The 16,938-nt window shown below is 41.3% G+C and overlaps 1 protein-coding gene across 10 annotated transcripts in view; it reads right to left on the reverse strand.

Moving 5' to 3' along the window:
• Nucleotides 1-16,674, reverse strand: part of sdk2b (sidekick cell adhesion molecule 2b) — a 506,291-nt gene extending 489,617 nt beyond the window's left edge. For 9 of the 10 annotated variants that reach the window (XM_055890151.1, XM_055890145.1, XM_055890149.1 and 6 more), the window contains exon 1: nt 15,475-16,673. In XM_055890151.1, coding sequence (XP_055746126.1) covers nt 15,475-15,610 — 136 coding nt within the window. In that variant the 5' untranslated portion in view covers nt 15,611-16,673. Of the gene's footprint in view, nt 1-15,474 lie in introns of all 10 variants that reach the window. The other variant, XM_055890147.1, reaches the window with a different exon arrangement.
• Between the last annotated feature and the right edge of the window lie 264 nt (nt 16,675-16,938).

A 16,938-nucleotide genomic window follows, 5' to 3' on the forward strand; every position in this document is an offset into this window, starting at 1 on the left:
CAGTGTTTAATTGCTAAATTGTAATTCTTTCACCACTATGGCCTATTTATTGCTTTACCTTCCTTATCTTACCTCATTTGCACACATTGTATATAAACTTTTTTTCTATTGTGTTATTGACTGTATGTTTGTTTATCCCATGTCTAACTCTGTGTTGTTGTTTGTGTCCCACTGCTTTGCTTCATCTTGGCCAGGTCGTAGTTGTAAATAAGAACTTGTTCTCAACTAGCCTACCTGGTTAAATAAAGGTGAAATAAAAATAAATCAAATAAATACACATTTGGAAAGCCCGCAATTTGGGCAGAGCGCGTGGCAATAGGCTTAGCTGATTATTGAGTTGCGGCTGTCAGTGAAAAGCATATCAAATAAGTGTGAAGAGTCTTGAGTAAAATTTACTGTAAAATGTTGAGACAAGAAGAAGGGGAGAGGTGTGTGAGGAAGACATAGGTGAGTCTCCAGAATGGCTCAGCTTTCTCCCGCCAATTCTTGCGCATTCATTGTTTCATTCTGTAAATTGTTTGCCGTTTGATTGTTCATTTTGATCAATTCCCCATTATACATGTAGCCTAATGGAGAATTAATACATATAGAGTAGAGAGATGAATGCAATTGAAAGAACCTGAATTTATCATATTTTATACTGTTTTTATTTGTCAGCTTTATGAATTTTGACTTAGTTGACAATAGGCCTACTGCTGCATTGGCCTATAGGCTAAGGCTATGAGTTCCATGCGCTCATTTCGTTAGCCGCCAATGGATCACGGAGTATCAACGTTCCATATGGCAGAGGCTGGTTGTCACGCCTACTCCTGCTTCCTCCCACTGGCGTTCGGCGTCACTGGTCTACTAACCACCGGTCCTGTCAACCCACATTGGGCAGAATTGGCAACCATCATTGCGCACACCTGCTCCCCATCGTTAAGCACACCTGGACTTCATCACCACCGTGATTACTCTCCCTTCATATAGCCGTCAGCTGCCTCAGTCGTCAGCCAGTATTGGTTATGTTCAGTACACAGCTCCTGGTTTGTATTGGCATTATTATTAGTAGTATTATTATTAGTAGTAGTAGTAGTAGTAGTAGTAGTAGTAGTAGTAGTAGTAGTAGTAGTAGTAGTAGTAGTAGTAGTAGTAGTAGTAGTAGTAGTAGTAGTAGTAGTAGTAGTAGTAGTAGTAGTAGTAGTAGTAGTAGTAGTAGTCAACTGAACTTCGCACCTGCTTCCAAACTCCCTACGTTACACTGGTGCTCTAATTTAAACTTTTAATTCAGATTTTTATGATTAACCATGTGACAATGCTTTTGAGAAACAAAAACATTATTATTGAAATGAAACTGCTCAATGAAAATGCGCATATGAAAATCATAACTGGCACGCAGATAGTTAGAAATTGTAGGACAAATCATAAGCTTCCCCAAACTCTAAACTTACTCGCAGCCTATGAGGTCTTTATAGAATAATTGCCTCCACATTTCTATGGTCGGATATGACTATAGGCTACTTTGAAGCAAGGTAAGACATGCGTCATAAAATGAAGTAAAACATTCAGGTTTGAAACATTTAAGTAGGCCTATGTTTTCAAAATGCATACTGCCTCCAGCTCACATTGTAAAGTGGTGGTGATGCGCTGACAGCCTGTTGCCTGCACTTGAATGGTGGCACAATTAATGGGTTTATAAATGCAAGTTTTACTCCAGTAGCAACAAGCTGAGGAGCTGCAGGAGAAATTCTGCTCAAAATAGGCTCTGTATGCTGTGTGCACGTATTGTGCTGGATAAATAAGATAGGCTACATGATGACTAACGAAAATACCCACATGCCAGTTTAATTCTACTATATTATGCAAATTAACCTATACGGTCAAATGTATTTACATTGACTGGTATTTCCATCAATGAATAAAAAGCATTATTTTGCATTTGGATTTTAGTTCTCCCGATCGTTATTTTGGCTGTGTATTTATGTATGGGAAGTCTATTGCAAGGTTGTGCGTAGATATAGCCTACAATGTGCCGTTGCTGGATGAAACTCTTGTTATTTGGGAGTATTGAAAGCAATAACTCCCCTCAATGTACTATGAACATTTCATGATTCTAGGACCAAGAAAATATACAGTGCATTCGTAAATTATTACGACCCCTTCACTTTTTCCACATTTTGTTATGTTAAAACCTTATTCTAAAATGGATGAAATAAAAAAAATGGCCTCATAAATCTACACACAATACCCCATAATGACAAAGCAAAAACAGGTTTTTAGACATTTATGCAAAAAAAACTGTTGGTACCCATCCCCAGAACTGTGCCTCGACACAAATCTGTCTCGGGGCTCTACGAACAATTCCTTCGACATCATGGCTTGGTTTTTGCTCTGACGTGCACTGTCAACCGATGGTCACTCAGACAGAGCTCCATAGTTCCTCTATGGAGATGGGAGAACCTTCCAGAAGGACAACCATCTCTGCAACACTCCATCAATCAGGCCTTTACGGTAGAGTGGCCAGACGGAAGCCACTTCTCAGTAAAAGGCACATGGCAGCTGTAAGGGCTGTCGTTCTCCTCATCCTCGGACGAGGAGAGGAGAGAAGGATCAGTAGACCAAAATGCAGCATTTGGGAAATAAGCCATCTCTTTATTTAACACGACGATGGTAACACGAAAAACAAAACACTTTCAAAATACAAAACAAGAAAACGACGTAGACGAAAAACCTGAACATGAACTTACATAACTAACGTAAAACTCACGGACAGGAACAGACTACATCAAAACGAAACGAACAGCCAAACAGTCCCGTATGGTACATACATTCGACGACACGGAAGACAATCACCCACAAACAAACAGTGAGAACACCCTACCTAAATATGACTCTCAATTAGAGGAAAACGCAAAACACCTGCCTCTAATTAAGAGCCATACCAGGCAACCCAAAACCAACATAGAAACAGAAAACATAGACTGCCCACCCAAAACACACGCCCTGACCATAAACACATACAAAAACAACATAAAACAGGTCAGGACAGTTACAGCAGCCTGCTTGGAGTTTGCCAAAAGGCACCTAAAGGACTCTCAGACCATGACAAACAAGATTCTCTGGTCTGATAAAACCAAGATAAAACCAGCGTCACGTCTGGAGGAATCCTGGCACCATCCCTACTGTGAAGCATGGTGGTGGCAGCATCATGCTGTGAGGATGTTTTTCAGCGGCAGGGACGAGGAGACTAGTCAGGATCGAGGGAAAGATGAACGGAGCAAAGTACAGAGAGGTCCTTGATGAAAACCTGCTCCAGAGCGCTCAGGACCTCAGACTGGGGGCGAAGGTTCACCTTCCAACAGAACAACAACATTAACCACACAGCCAAGACAACGCAGGAGTGGATTAGGAACAAGTCTCTGAATGTCCTTGAGTGGCCTAGCCTGTGCCCGGACTTGAACCCAATCGAACATCTCTGGAGAGATCTGAAAATACTTGTGCAGCAACGCATCCACATCCAACCTGAGCGTTAGAGGATCTGCAGAGAAGAATGGGAGAAACTCTCCAAATACAGCTTGTAGCATCATACCCAAGAAGATTTGATGCTGTAATCGCTGCTAACGGTGCTTCAACAAAGTACTGAGTAAAGGGTCTGAATACTTATGTAAATGTGATATTTCAGTCGTTTCTTTTAATAAGAAATTTGCCAAAATGTCTAAAAATCTGTTTTTGCTTTGTCATTATGTGATATTGTGTGTAGATTTATCAGGGGAAATAACAGTGTTATACATTTTAGAATAAGGCTGTAACGTAACAAAATGTGTAAAAGGTGAAGGGGTCTGTAAACTTTCCGAATGCACTGTATTCAAAATAGCTTCTGAAATTCCATAATTGTACTGAAGAGGGTGAGGAGACTCCTATGGAGAAGTCAAGTCATTCATATTCATGGTCATTACCTGATCTAATCACCCTGAGGCTCTGCTCTTGGCCACGGCAAGTTCACGAGAGGGGGCAGACCTCCCGAGTCCTGCCACGGGGCAGGCAGGCAGAGCAATGTGTGTTGGGTGGAGAGGAGGCAGGATAAAAAGTGACCAAGTTATCCAGGGATGTCCGTGGGGCAAACAGAGAAGAAACTAAATCAACAGAAAATTGGGCAAACAGAGAAGAAACTGAATCAACGGAAAACTAGGCAAACAGAGAAGAAACTGAATCAACAGAAAACTGGGCAAACAGAGAAGAAACTGAATCAACAGAAAACTGGGCAAACAGAGAAGAAACTAGATCGATAAAACTTTTGTGAAGCTGGATGAGCCCTGAGGCACAGGTATGTGTTTTTTCCAAGGCTGAACTTTTGTGTTCGACTAAAACTGGTGCTATTGTTCAGAGAGGTACAGAGATTGTGTAGAACATGACCATGAGGTTGAGCTGACCTGGCCATTACAATATTTAACAACCTGCTGCTGGTGCTGGTTACGTATCCTTTTACCTCTTCTCTCTTGTTTCCTAGGATAGTAAAGAACCTTGCTGCTGGCTCGTGTTAGTTACGCCTCCTTTCACCTCTACTCTCAATCTCATATCAGCTGAACAAGGACACTTGTGATCACACCAAAGACCCTGAGCCTTTGAAACGGAACAACAACAAATAATCAACATAAGTGAGACCTTGATTCAAATGTTCCCTATATACATACTTTTCAGACGTATTGTGGTTCTCAGAGGCCTAGCTAGCCATGCACACCGAAGTTAGATTTTGATGAACTAAATCAAGGCTACATACATCATGGTCAAGGGGTCAAGGATAGCATCTAAATGGTCATGATGGTGATCGAAAAATGAGGCCCATTCTAAACATCCCCGACATTTCGGGAAGGCCGGGGGAGCCAGCTACAGACTTCCATTGACCCCATGAAGCAGATGACGCACCCCCTTCTCTCATCACCATCCGCATGGACACTAATCTGAATGGCATGCCTTCATCCCTCCATCCAGAGAGGGGCCTTACTCAATCTCTCTCTCTGGTGGTAACCAAGTGCCATTCTCTCACTCTCACTGTCCCTCTCCATTTCTATCTCTCATTTTCCCTCATTATCCCTCTCCCTCCTTCTCATTCTCTCTCTCTCTGTGACTCTCTCTCACTCGCCATTTCGATCTCTCCTTCTCTCTCTCTGAAAACTCCTAAAGTCTAGCTCCCTGCCTGTACTGTAAGCCAGTAAGGCTAATCGGATCTAATGTTGAGTGATTTATAAGTGTATGCCAAACATGACATTCCAATTGAGTCCTCCCCTGCTGCTCAGTGTTCCAAAATAGAACCCCGTTAAAGATGACACACAGCAGGCGACCAGGGCACATTGTGTCTATAAGGCCCAGTAAATGAGGAAAGGATCAGGACTAGAGAGAGACTGTGAGAGACGGTATGCTGTAGTTCACCCTAGTTTATTTAAGGAAGTTGTTATTGGAGCTATTCTTTTGTGAAGCACATGTCATCGGGTGCTTTCAGCTCGCTCCACGGGTCCCTTCCTCTAAACACAAATACAACAGCCAATGTATGGCTGGAAAGAACAATGTTAGACAAACAGTCAATGTTGATGCCGTAATGTAGCTTTTCCGAGCTAGCACAAGCATAATAATACTCGATAGCACAAGCATTATAACCCTCCCTCGCAAAACCATAACGTTCATCCCATTAAAATCCTTGGGTGGGCCCCTCTGAAAGTTTTGTAAAAAAATTTAATATTATTATATACAGTACCAGTCAAAGGTTTGGACACACCTACTCATTCATGGAATTTTCTTTATTTTTACTATTTTCTACATTGTAGAATAATAGAGAAGACATCAAAACTATGAAATAACACATATGGAATCATATAGTGACCGAAAAAGTGTTAAACAAATCTAAATATATTTTAGATTCCTTTGCCTTGATGACAGCTTTGCACACTCTTGGCATTCTCTCAACGAACTTCATGAGGTAGTCACCTGGAATGAATTTCTTTCCTTAATGCGTTTGAGCCAATCAGTTGTTTTCTGACAAGGTAGGCGTGGTATAAAGAAGATAGCCCTATTATGGCAAGAACAGCTCAAATAAGCAAAGAGAAAAGAGAGTCCATCATTACTTTAAGACATGAAGGTCATTAGGATAAGTTCATTAGAGTTAACTGCATCCAAGTAAGAGTTCAAGTAACAGACACATCTCAACTAGAGGTCGACCGATTATGATTTTTCAACGCCGATACCAATACCGATTATTGGAGGACCAAAAAAGTCCGATACCGATTAATTGGCAGATATTTATTTATTTGTAATAATGACAATTACAACAATACTGAATGAACACTTATTTTAACTTAATATAATACATCAATAAAATCAATTTAGCCTCAAATAAATAATGAAACATGTTCAATTTGGTTTAAATAATGCAAAAAAACAGTGTTGGAGAAGAAAGTAAAAGTGCAATATGTGCCATGTAAGAAAACTGACGTTGAAGTTCCTTGCTCAGAACATGAGAACATATGAAAGCTGGTGGTTCCTTTTAACATGAGTCTTCAATATTCCCAGGTAAGAAGTTTTAGGTTGTAGTTATTATAGGAATTATAGGACTATTTCTCTCTATACGATTTATATTTCATATACCTTTGACTATTGGATGTTCTTATAGGCACTTTAGTATTGCCAGTGTAGCAGTATAGCTTCCGTCCCTCTCCTCACTCCTACCTGGGCTCGAAGCAGGAACACATTGACAACAGCCAATCTCGAAGCAGCGTTACCCATGCAGAGCAAGGGGAACAACTACTCCAAGTCTCAGAGCGAGTGACGTTTGAAACGCTATTAGCGCGCACCCCGCTAACTAGCTAGCCATTTCACATCGGTTACACCAGCCTAATCTCGGGAGTTGATAGGCTTGAAGTCATAAACAGCGCGATGCTTGAAGTGCTGTTTGAATGAATGCTTACGAGCCTGCTGGTGCCTACCATTGCTCAGTCAGACTGCTCTATCAAATCAGACTTAATTATAATATAATAACACACAGAAATACGAGCCTTAGGTCATTAATATGGTCGAATCCGGAAACTATCATCTCGAAAACAAGACGTTTATTCTTTCAGTGAAATACGGAATCGTTCCGTATTTTATCTAACGGGTGGCAACCATAAGTCTAAATATTCCTGTTACATTGCTCAACATTCAATGTTATGTCATAATTACGTACAATTCTGGCAAATTAGTTCGCAACGGGCCAGAAGGCCCAAACTGTTGCATATACCCTGACTCTGTGTGCAATGAACGCAAGAGAAGTGACACAATTTCACCTGGTTAATATTGCCTGCTAACCTGGATTTCTTTTAGCTAAATATGCAGGTTTAAAAAGATATACTTCTGTGTATTGATTTTAAGAAAGGCATTGATGTTTATGGTTAGGTACACGTTGGGACAGTCTTTTTTCACGAATGCCACCGCATCGATTATATGCAACGCAGGACACGCTAGATAAACTAGTAATATCATCAACCATGTGTAGTTAACTAGTGATTATGATTGATTGATTGATTGTTTTTTATAAGATAAGTTTAATGCTAGCTAGTAACTTACCTTGGCTTCTTACTGCATTCACGTAACAGGCAGGCTCCTCGTGGAGTGCAATGTAATCAGGTGGTTAGAGCGTTGGACTAGTTAACCGTAAGGTTGCAAGATTGAATCCCCGAGCTGACAAGGTAAAAATCTGTCGTTCTACCCCTGAACAAGGCAGTTAACCCACCGTTCCTAGGCCGTCATTGAAAATAAGAATGTGTTCTTAACTGACTTGCCTAGTTAAATAAAGGTGTAAAAGAATGTTTTTTTTTTTTTTAATCGGCCAAATCGGTGTCCAAAAATACCAATTACCGATTGCTAAGAAAACTTGAAATCGGCCCTATTTAATCGGCCATTCCGATTAATCGGCCGTCCTCTAAGCTCAACATCAACTGTTCAGAGGAGACTGTGTGAATCAGGCATTCATGGTCAAATTGCTTCAAAGAAACCCCTACTGAAGGCCTCCAATAAGAAGAACAGACTTGCTTGGGCCAAGAAACACGAGCAATGGACATTAGACCGGTGGAAATCTGTCCTTTGGTCTGGTGAGTCCAAATTTGACATTTTTGGTTTGACCCAGCGTGTCTTTGTGAGATGCAGAGTAGGTGAACGGATGATCTCGGCATGTGTGGTTCCCAGAGTGAAGCATGGAGGAGGAGGTGTGATGGTATGGGGGTGCTTTGCTGGTGACACTGTCAGTGATTTATTTAGAATTCAAGGCACACTCAACCAGCATGGCTCAACCAGCATGGCTACCAGCATTCTGCAGTAAAAATGAAATCCCATCTGGTTTGCGCTTAGTGGGACTATCATTTGTTTTTCAACAGGACAATGACCCAAAACACACCTCCAGACTGTGTACGGGCTATTTGACAAAGAAGGACAGTGATGGTGCTGTATCAGATGACCTGGCCTCCACAATCACCCGACCTCAATCCAATTGAAATGGTTTGGGATGAGTTGGACCGCAAAGTGAGGGAAAAGCAGCCAACAAGTGCTCAGCATATGTGGGAATTCCTTCAAGACCGTTGGAAAAGCATTCCACATGAAGCTAGTTGAGAGAATGTCAAGAGTGTGCAAAGATGTCAAAAAGGCAAAGGGTGGCTACTTTGAAAAATCAAAAATGTATTTTGATTTGTTTAACACTTTCTTGGTTACTACATGATTGCATCTGTGTTATTTCATAGTTTTGATGTCTTCACTATTATTCTACAATGTAGAAAATAGTGAATATAAAGAAAAACCCTTGACTGAGTAGGTGTGTCCAAACTTTTGACTGGTACTGTAAATCTTTTTTTTTTCTTTTTTTTTCGGGGTGAAACTTAAATGACTAAAACCAGATATAAAGTATGTAGAAAATATAATAGACCTCTATATATTTTTTTATAATATAATCTTGGAGAACTAACAATCACCAAAATAAAAGATAGCCAGTCAGGGGGAATTGAAATTCCGTTATCACTGACTGTCTAGCTTTTATTTCGGTGACTTTTATTTTGGTGATTTTATAGAAAATGTCAAAAACAATGAATTTAGTAGTATTGATTTATTATTACGTTTGAGCAAAAGAACACGGCATTTTACATGGCAAAATGCATTACATTTTCTTTCAGCTCCATGGCAGAATATGTAGAATCGCAGGAAATTAGCTTGAAAACTGCTAAATGTTCTCTCAGCTCTACAGAGAAATTTGCATAATTGCAGGAAATTGGCTTAAATATTCCAAAATGAGACCCCCTAAAATATTTTCTAAAATCCTACAATGGGCTGACCGCACACATTGCCACACCCCTTGCCCCCTACCTATACACTCATTGCCACGCCCCCTGGCCCCTACTTAAGCCCATTTTTTATCCAGAAAATAACCCGAACCCTCCCTTACTAAAGTCTCCATGATAGAGACACTGTAAAGAACTTGCTAGCTACACCGTATATTAAATTAGTTAATTCATTATGTTCTAGCACATGGGTATTCAATTCTTACTAGAGGTCAACCGATTAATTGGCATGGCCGATTAATTAGGGCCGATTTTCAAGTTTTCATAACAATCGTAATTGCCATTTTTGAACGCCGATTATGGCCGATTACATTGCGATCCACGAGGAGACTGTGTGGCAGGCTGACCACCTGTTACGCGAGTGCAGCAAGGAGCCAAGGTAAGTTGCTAGCTAGCATTGAACTTATCTTATAAAAAACAATCAATCTTAACATAATCACTAGTTAACTACACATGGTTGATGATATTACTAGTTTAACTAGCTTGTCCTGCGTTGTAAATAATCAATGCGGTGCCTGTTAATTTATCATCGAATCACAGCCTACTTCACCAAACGGTGATGATTTAACAAGCACATTTGCAAAAAAAGCAATGTCGTTGCACCAATGTACCTAACCATAAACATCAATGCCTTTAAAAAAAAATCAATACACAAGTATATTTTTTTAAACCTGCATATTTAGATCAAATAAATGAATGTTAGCAGGCAATATTAACTAGGGAAATTGTGTCACTTTTCTTGCGTTCTGTGCAAGCAGAGTCAGGGTATTATGCAGCAGTTTGGGCCTCCTGGCTCGTTGCAAATTGTGTGAAGACCATTTCTTCCTAACAAAGACCGTAATTAATTTGCCAGAATTTTACATAATTATGACATAACATTGAAGGTTGTGCAATGTAACAGCAAAATTTAGACTTATGGATGCCACCCGTTCGATAAAATACGGAACGGTTCCGTATTTCACTGAAAGAATAAACGTTTTGTTTTCTAAATGATAGTTTCCGGATTTGACCATATTAAATGACCTAAGGCTCGTATTTCTGTGTGTTATTATGTTATAATTAAGTCTATGATTTGATAGAGCAGTCTGACTGAGCGGTGGTAGGCAGCAGCAGGCTCGTAAGCATTCATTCAAACAGCACTTTACTGCGTTTGCTAGCAGCTCTTCGCAATGCTTGAAGCACAGCGCTGTTTATGACTTCAAGCCTATCTACTCCTGAGATTAGGCTGGCAATACTAAAGTGCCTATAAGAACATCCAATAGTCAAAGGTATATGAAATACAAATGTATAGAGAGAAATAGTCCTATAATTCCTATAATAACTACAACCTAAAACTTCTTAACTGGGAATATTGAAGACTCATGTTAAAAGGAACCACCAGCTTTCATATGTTCTCATCTTCTGAGCAAGGAACTTAAACGTTAGCTTTTTTTACATGGCACATATTGAACTTTTACTTTCTTCTCCAACACTGTGTTTTTGCATAATTTAAACCAAATTGAACATGTTTCATTATATATTTGAGACTAAATTGATTTCTATTTATGTATTACATTAAGTTAAAATGAAAGTGTTCATTCAGTATTGCTGTAACTTGTCATTATTACAAATATATATATATAAAAATCGGCCCATTAATCTGTACCGGCTTTCTTTGGTCCTCCAATAATCGGTATCGGCGTTGAAAAATCATAATCGGTCGACCTCTAATTCTTACCCTACGAAGTCTGGAGCCTGCTGGTTTTCTGTTCTAGCTGACAATTAATTGCACCCACTTGGTGTCCCAGGTCCAAATCGGTCCCTGAATAGAGGTGAACAAGGTAAAAACGCAGTGGCTTCGGGGCCCAGAGTTGAGTTTGAGGGTTCTAGTATGTTGTTTAATGATGTTTGACATGACAGTGGATATTCAGCATACTGGGCATCATCGCTGGCTCCTTTCTCTGTGGTCTTTAATGTGTGTCATTACAACGCTTCAGTCCTCTCTGATCAAGGCCGTCCGGCCCTGCCTCTGTTGAAAGGCCATTTCCCTGGACTAGTCATTAAAATGTGGGCGATGGACACACACTCACATTAAAACGGACGGGGCTGTTGGTCCAGAGTCAGGTCGCTCTGCTCTGCACGCCTCCTAATGTCCTTTAATCATTGGAGGGAAAGGGCCCAGCGCTCAGGTCACTCTGCTCTCAACGAGCAGCGCTGCACTCAGAGACAGTATGAAGAGTGTCCAATTAATTCCTGGGGGTCCTGACCCCTGAATCCATAATGAAAGTTGGGCCAGGCAGACAATGCTGCCAGAGCTGAATAGACAGAGCAGAGAAGAACATTGACAGCTATAACTCCTCCATCTTCCTTTACATATGCACATAAGCGTACATGTGCATGCACACACACACACACACCACACACACACACACACACACACACAGTACACACACAGTGTGAGACAATGTCAGGAATGTTAATCCCATGATGTGTAAGTTATCAATCCACAGTAAATGTCAGAGGGAGAGGATCTGCCCTCATGAATGATGGATATATATCGCTGCTTGTTTTCTCCTAGCCTGTGTCCCAAATGGCACCCTATTCCCTTTATGGCGCACTACTTTTTTTTACCAGGTCCCATAGGGCTCTGGTGAAAAGTAGTGGACTATGTAGGGAATAGGGTGCCATTTGGAATGTATGCCAGTCTCCTCGCCATTGTATTATAGAGTGGGACAGTGCTGCTGAGGGCTTATACTACATCTCCAGACATAACGTAGCTCATCCCTCCAGCAGCAGCAATACCTGAATCGCAATGACATTACCATACTGCTCCACTGGCTGCTCGGCTAGCTGCAGACACAAGGAGGTGAGGAGGAAGGAGGAGGAAAGGATGACACGCTCGCTGCTTTTGGATTCTCTCTCTACCTGGCTCAAGCTATAGAACATTGTGGAGATATTTAGAAAATAAGATTCTAAATGCACACCGTCAAGGAAGAATTGAAAGCCTGCATAAACTTTTCTATCCATTTCCAGTAACAATATAAGTGCAGGTAGGGGTGCTAGAGAGGAGCCTACCCTTCTTCTCTCTTTACCTGCTTAGGAAAAGGCTGCACAGCGGGTACTAGCCTCCATCCTCTCTGGGGATCAGGTCTAAGCTTAACAACAATTCAGAATAATTTATGCTCCAGCCACCATCGTGGCTTCTGCAACTAAATGCACACTGAAGGATTCTACCCCTTTGAGGACCTCAACTCCAGTGGGTGAAAATGTACCACAAGTGGCTATCTATACGCATCTCTGTGAGAAAATAGGGCTACATAAATCATTCAAAACACACACACACACACACACACACACACACACACACACAACCAAAAGTCTCTTTTCACATTCAGCATGTGTTTTCCCTGACAGTATTTTATGAATACCAGCATGTGTTGAATCTGTTTATTTACAGCTGCTTGTTTGCTATGCAAACATTCATCTCGATGGGACCCCTGCTTGATTAATTAATTAGGATTTATTAATTAAATTAGCATTTGTCCACAGCTGGGCTTCTAATCGCAAATTCATAGCGAGTGTTCAAACATCAGAATAATATTTGCCCCAACACTATGTTTAATAACAGTAGACAATAATGTCTATTTTCATTCAAATGATATCAATTAAAAGCATTGCACTCCAACTGCCGATGTCAAATACAATACAATCCATCATTATTTGTAAAGTAAAAGCAAGTTTGAGGTCAGTGTAGCAAATCGTAATACAGTAGCTTCATGAATTGTATTGAATCGATGAATTGATTAGTTGTTGAGTACACTGACGTCTGTCAAGTACTCCAACTTGTCCCTGTGGTAATGCAACTATACTGCAAGAGAAAAGCACTGTCATGCCATGTTAGAGAGAGAGAGAGAGATAGGATAGAAAGAGAGAGAGAGAGAGAGAGAGATAGGATAGAAAGAGAGAGGATAGAAAGAGGGAGAGAGGACAGAAAGAGAGAGAGAGAGAGAGAGAGAGAGAGAGAGAGAGAGAGAGAGAGAGAGAGAGAGAGAGAGAGAGAGAGAGAGAGAGGTGAATGACGGAATAAAACATTTCCATAATTCAAGACATTGGGTTCCTTTTTTACACCACACCAGCAGTGGCGAGGAGGCATCTGGGGAACAGGCCGTTTAATAAACACAGTCAAGGCTGCAGAGAGCAGAGCGGCTTGACACAGATTTAACCACCGCTGGGCTCAGGCCCCTGTTTGTGTGTGTGCATGTGTGTGTGTGTGTGTGTCTGAGACACACTAATAACAAATGGTTCTATATAGTGCCAAATAAAGGTTATTAAGCTTTTAACCATAGCGGAACCCTTTTTGGTGGTATACCTTTTACTAGAACCATGCTCATACGTTTCTAAATGGAACCTGTATGATGCTATAAAACACCTCTCCCAAGGTTCTATTCTGAACTAAAATAGAAATGCAACATGCAACGATTTCTAAGATTTGACTGAGTTACAGTTCATATACGAAATCAGTCAATTAAAATAATTCATTAGCCCCTAATCTATGGATTTCACATAACTGGGAATACAGATAAGCGTCTGTTGGTTACAGATACCTTAAAAAAAAAGTAGGGTCATGAATCAGAAAACCAGTCAGTATTTGGTGGGATCCTAATGTGTCTCATGCAGCACGACACATCTCCTTTGCATAAAGTTGATCAGGCTGTTGATTGTGGCCTGTAGAATGTTGTCCCACTCCTCAATGGCTGTGCGAAGTTGCTGGATATTGGCAGGAACTGGAACACGCTGTCGTACACGTCAATCCAGAGCATCCCAAACGTCTGGTGAATATCCAGGAAAAACTAGGAGATTTCCATCTTGTGTACAGACCGCTGCGACATGGGGCCATGCATTATCATGCTGAAACATGAAGTGATGGTGGCGGATGAATGGCACGACAACGGGCCTCAGGATCTCGTCACGGTATCTCTGTGCATTCAAATTGCCATCAATAACATGCAATTGTGTTTGTTGTCCGTAACTTATGCCTGCCCATACCATAACCCCACCGCCACCATGGGGCACTCTGTTCACAACGTTGACATCAGCAAAACGTCTCGCCCACACATGGTCTGCGGTTGTGAGGCCGGTTAGACGTACTGGAGATGGCTTATGGTAGAGAAATTAACATTAAATTATCTGGCAACACCTCTGGTGGACATTCCTGCAGTCACCATGCCAATTGCACTCTCCCTCAAAACATGAGACATCTGTGGCATTGTCTTGTGTGACAAAACTGCACATTTTAGAGTGGCCTTTTATTGTCCCCAGAACAAGGTGCACCAGTGTAATGATCATGCTGTTTCATCAGCTTCTAGATATGCCACACCTGTCAGGGGGATGGATTATCTTAGAACCCATAAAAAAAAGGTTCTATATAGCACCAAAAAGGGTTCCACCATGGTTACAACCCTTGGGGGCTATATAGAACCCTTTTATATGGTTCTTTATAGAACATTTATAAATTACCTCTCTCAATCGCAAAGGTTTTTTTGTAGAGCCATACCAAAAAAAATATTATTGTTTAATATCCATATTATATTGTTAAAATTCCACAGATTTTATTATGTTTATTAACTAGTTCAATCAGGTGTGCTCGCTCTGGAGCAGCTTAGGGTCCCTGAGGAGACTTAGTCAACCTTTTTCAAATGACAATAGGCCATCCATGAGTCTTTTACAAGATACCATCACTGGTCATAGTCATATATAACACGAAATAGCATAACACAACAGGTAAAACAAACTGGAATGACACTCGCGGCTGCACAAAAAGAGATGTGCACAAACCATGTCCCAAAATAAAACCTAAACGAGCCACCGCCCCTACATTTTAATGATCACTAAAATAACCCTTTTTTGAACTGCAAAGAACCATTTGAAGGCCTCAAAGGGTTCTTTGGGTCAGTATGGTTCCACATAGAACCACCACCTTTCCCAAAGAACCCTTGAGGAACCCTCACATTTTTTTGTGTGTAGGCATAGGCTAAACAGTACCGCCTTCAAAGTCCACAGATGCGGACATGGGGACGATTCATTCACTTGTTGTTGCACGAAAGCACTGATTGGCAAAGGGACATAAAGCCTGTACTGGTAGGCTACATAAACGGAATCATCTTACCTTGAGCTGTTGTGTAGTGGATAAACAGGGAAAACAATAAAATCCATGAGGCACGCCACCTCAGTCCAGGCGAAACTCCAGCCATTGTCCACAGCCGGGCTAAATAAACAGCGTGTGTCCGGCACGCTGAATACATGTTGTGCCGCTGACCAAGTCGTCCCGGAGTTATCGTTGTGTCTGTGTTGAGTTGTCTGTGTAGATCTTGCAACTGTCCTCTCTGTGAACGTTGTGGTCGCTGAAACCGGGCAATCTCCAGGTCTCAGGGCGCTCAAGCGAGACCGCGCGATCCAACAATCGCCAACTGCTCAGAAGGAACGGTATGTTGAGCAGATCAATTGAAAGTTTGTACAGTCACACACAGGACTGAAATAATGCGAGTAAATTCCAAATAACATAAGCCCATAAATGCAATTATCGATAGGCTTATGCAATACCGCGGTCAATAAGTTAAGTATGTGTCCATTAAACGGTAACCCTATGGATAAAAATAGGAGCAGAGTCCATGTTGACTGCAGGATACAGAGCTATGGTGTTTTAACACAATTGTAGCAGACACTGGCAATCGTGGCTTTCAGTCTGTATTGCAAGGAGGCAGACCTATTTTTTTTATTTAGGCTACGAATTGCAACAAAACAGCCTGAACCTATCTGGTTCCTTTGAAAAAAATGTTTTTCAGATTGCAGAGCAAAGTTAAATCATACACCATTCAATTCTCACAGCACCTGCATCGGGAGCAAGTATAAATCATAAAATATCAATATAGGCAACTATTTCAACAGCAATACTTGTCCCGTTTCCATAAAAGTTATTCATAAAGTGTATCCTCTTCTGGTGATGGTCGGGATGGATGAGTGTCTCTGGTAGTAGCTATTGAAGAAGGGAGAGTGCTGGAGAGAGGAGTCTAGCTCCTTGAATCCGTTATGTGCTTGAGCAATACCAGCGATGCTCCCGGCATGAGTAGCAAAAGTTTCCAAAGACGATTTCCGCGTCAGGTCCGGGAATTCCCTTGGTAAAAACGAATCTATTCACTCAGTGGTAGTGGTACATTTCGTGGGAAGTATAGGGAAAAGGGGAGTGGGAGAGAAATGTTAAATAATAACGCTATCATCGAAGTCTTCGGCGGCGGAGGAGCACGGTTTGTCTGTGTGCTTTGAAGGCAGCGTCCACGGTTCCTTGTGCGAATCATAGAACTGTCTATCGGTCTCGGTCGGTCTGCATCCAGCATGCGCGTGTATGGGAGGGTAGCAGGTTGCCACCACGCGGCAGAGCGCAATAAAGCATCCATTACCAAGCGATAGAGAACAGCCCATGACCAACATCCACAGAGGTGAAGTCCACTTTCATAAAGCACAAATATGTACCTGGTTGATGAATAAATTATTTCAATTTGAGTTGATACAATACATAAATGACACTGCTGTTTTCTGCTAGGCTACAATAATAGGTTGAATAAGTTACCCACTG

Source organism: Salvelinus fontinalis, chromosome 30 (assembly GCF_029448725.1).
Source record: "Salvelinus fontinalis isolate EN_2023a chromosome 30, ASM2944872v1, whole genome shotgun sequence".
NCBI classification, from domain to species: Eukaryota; Metazoa; Chordata; class Actinopteri; order Salmoniformes; family Salmonidae; genus Salvelinus; species Salvelinus fontinalis.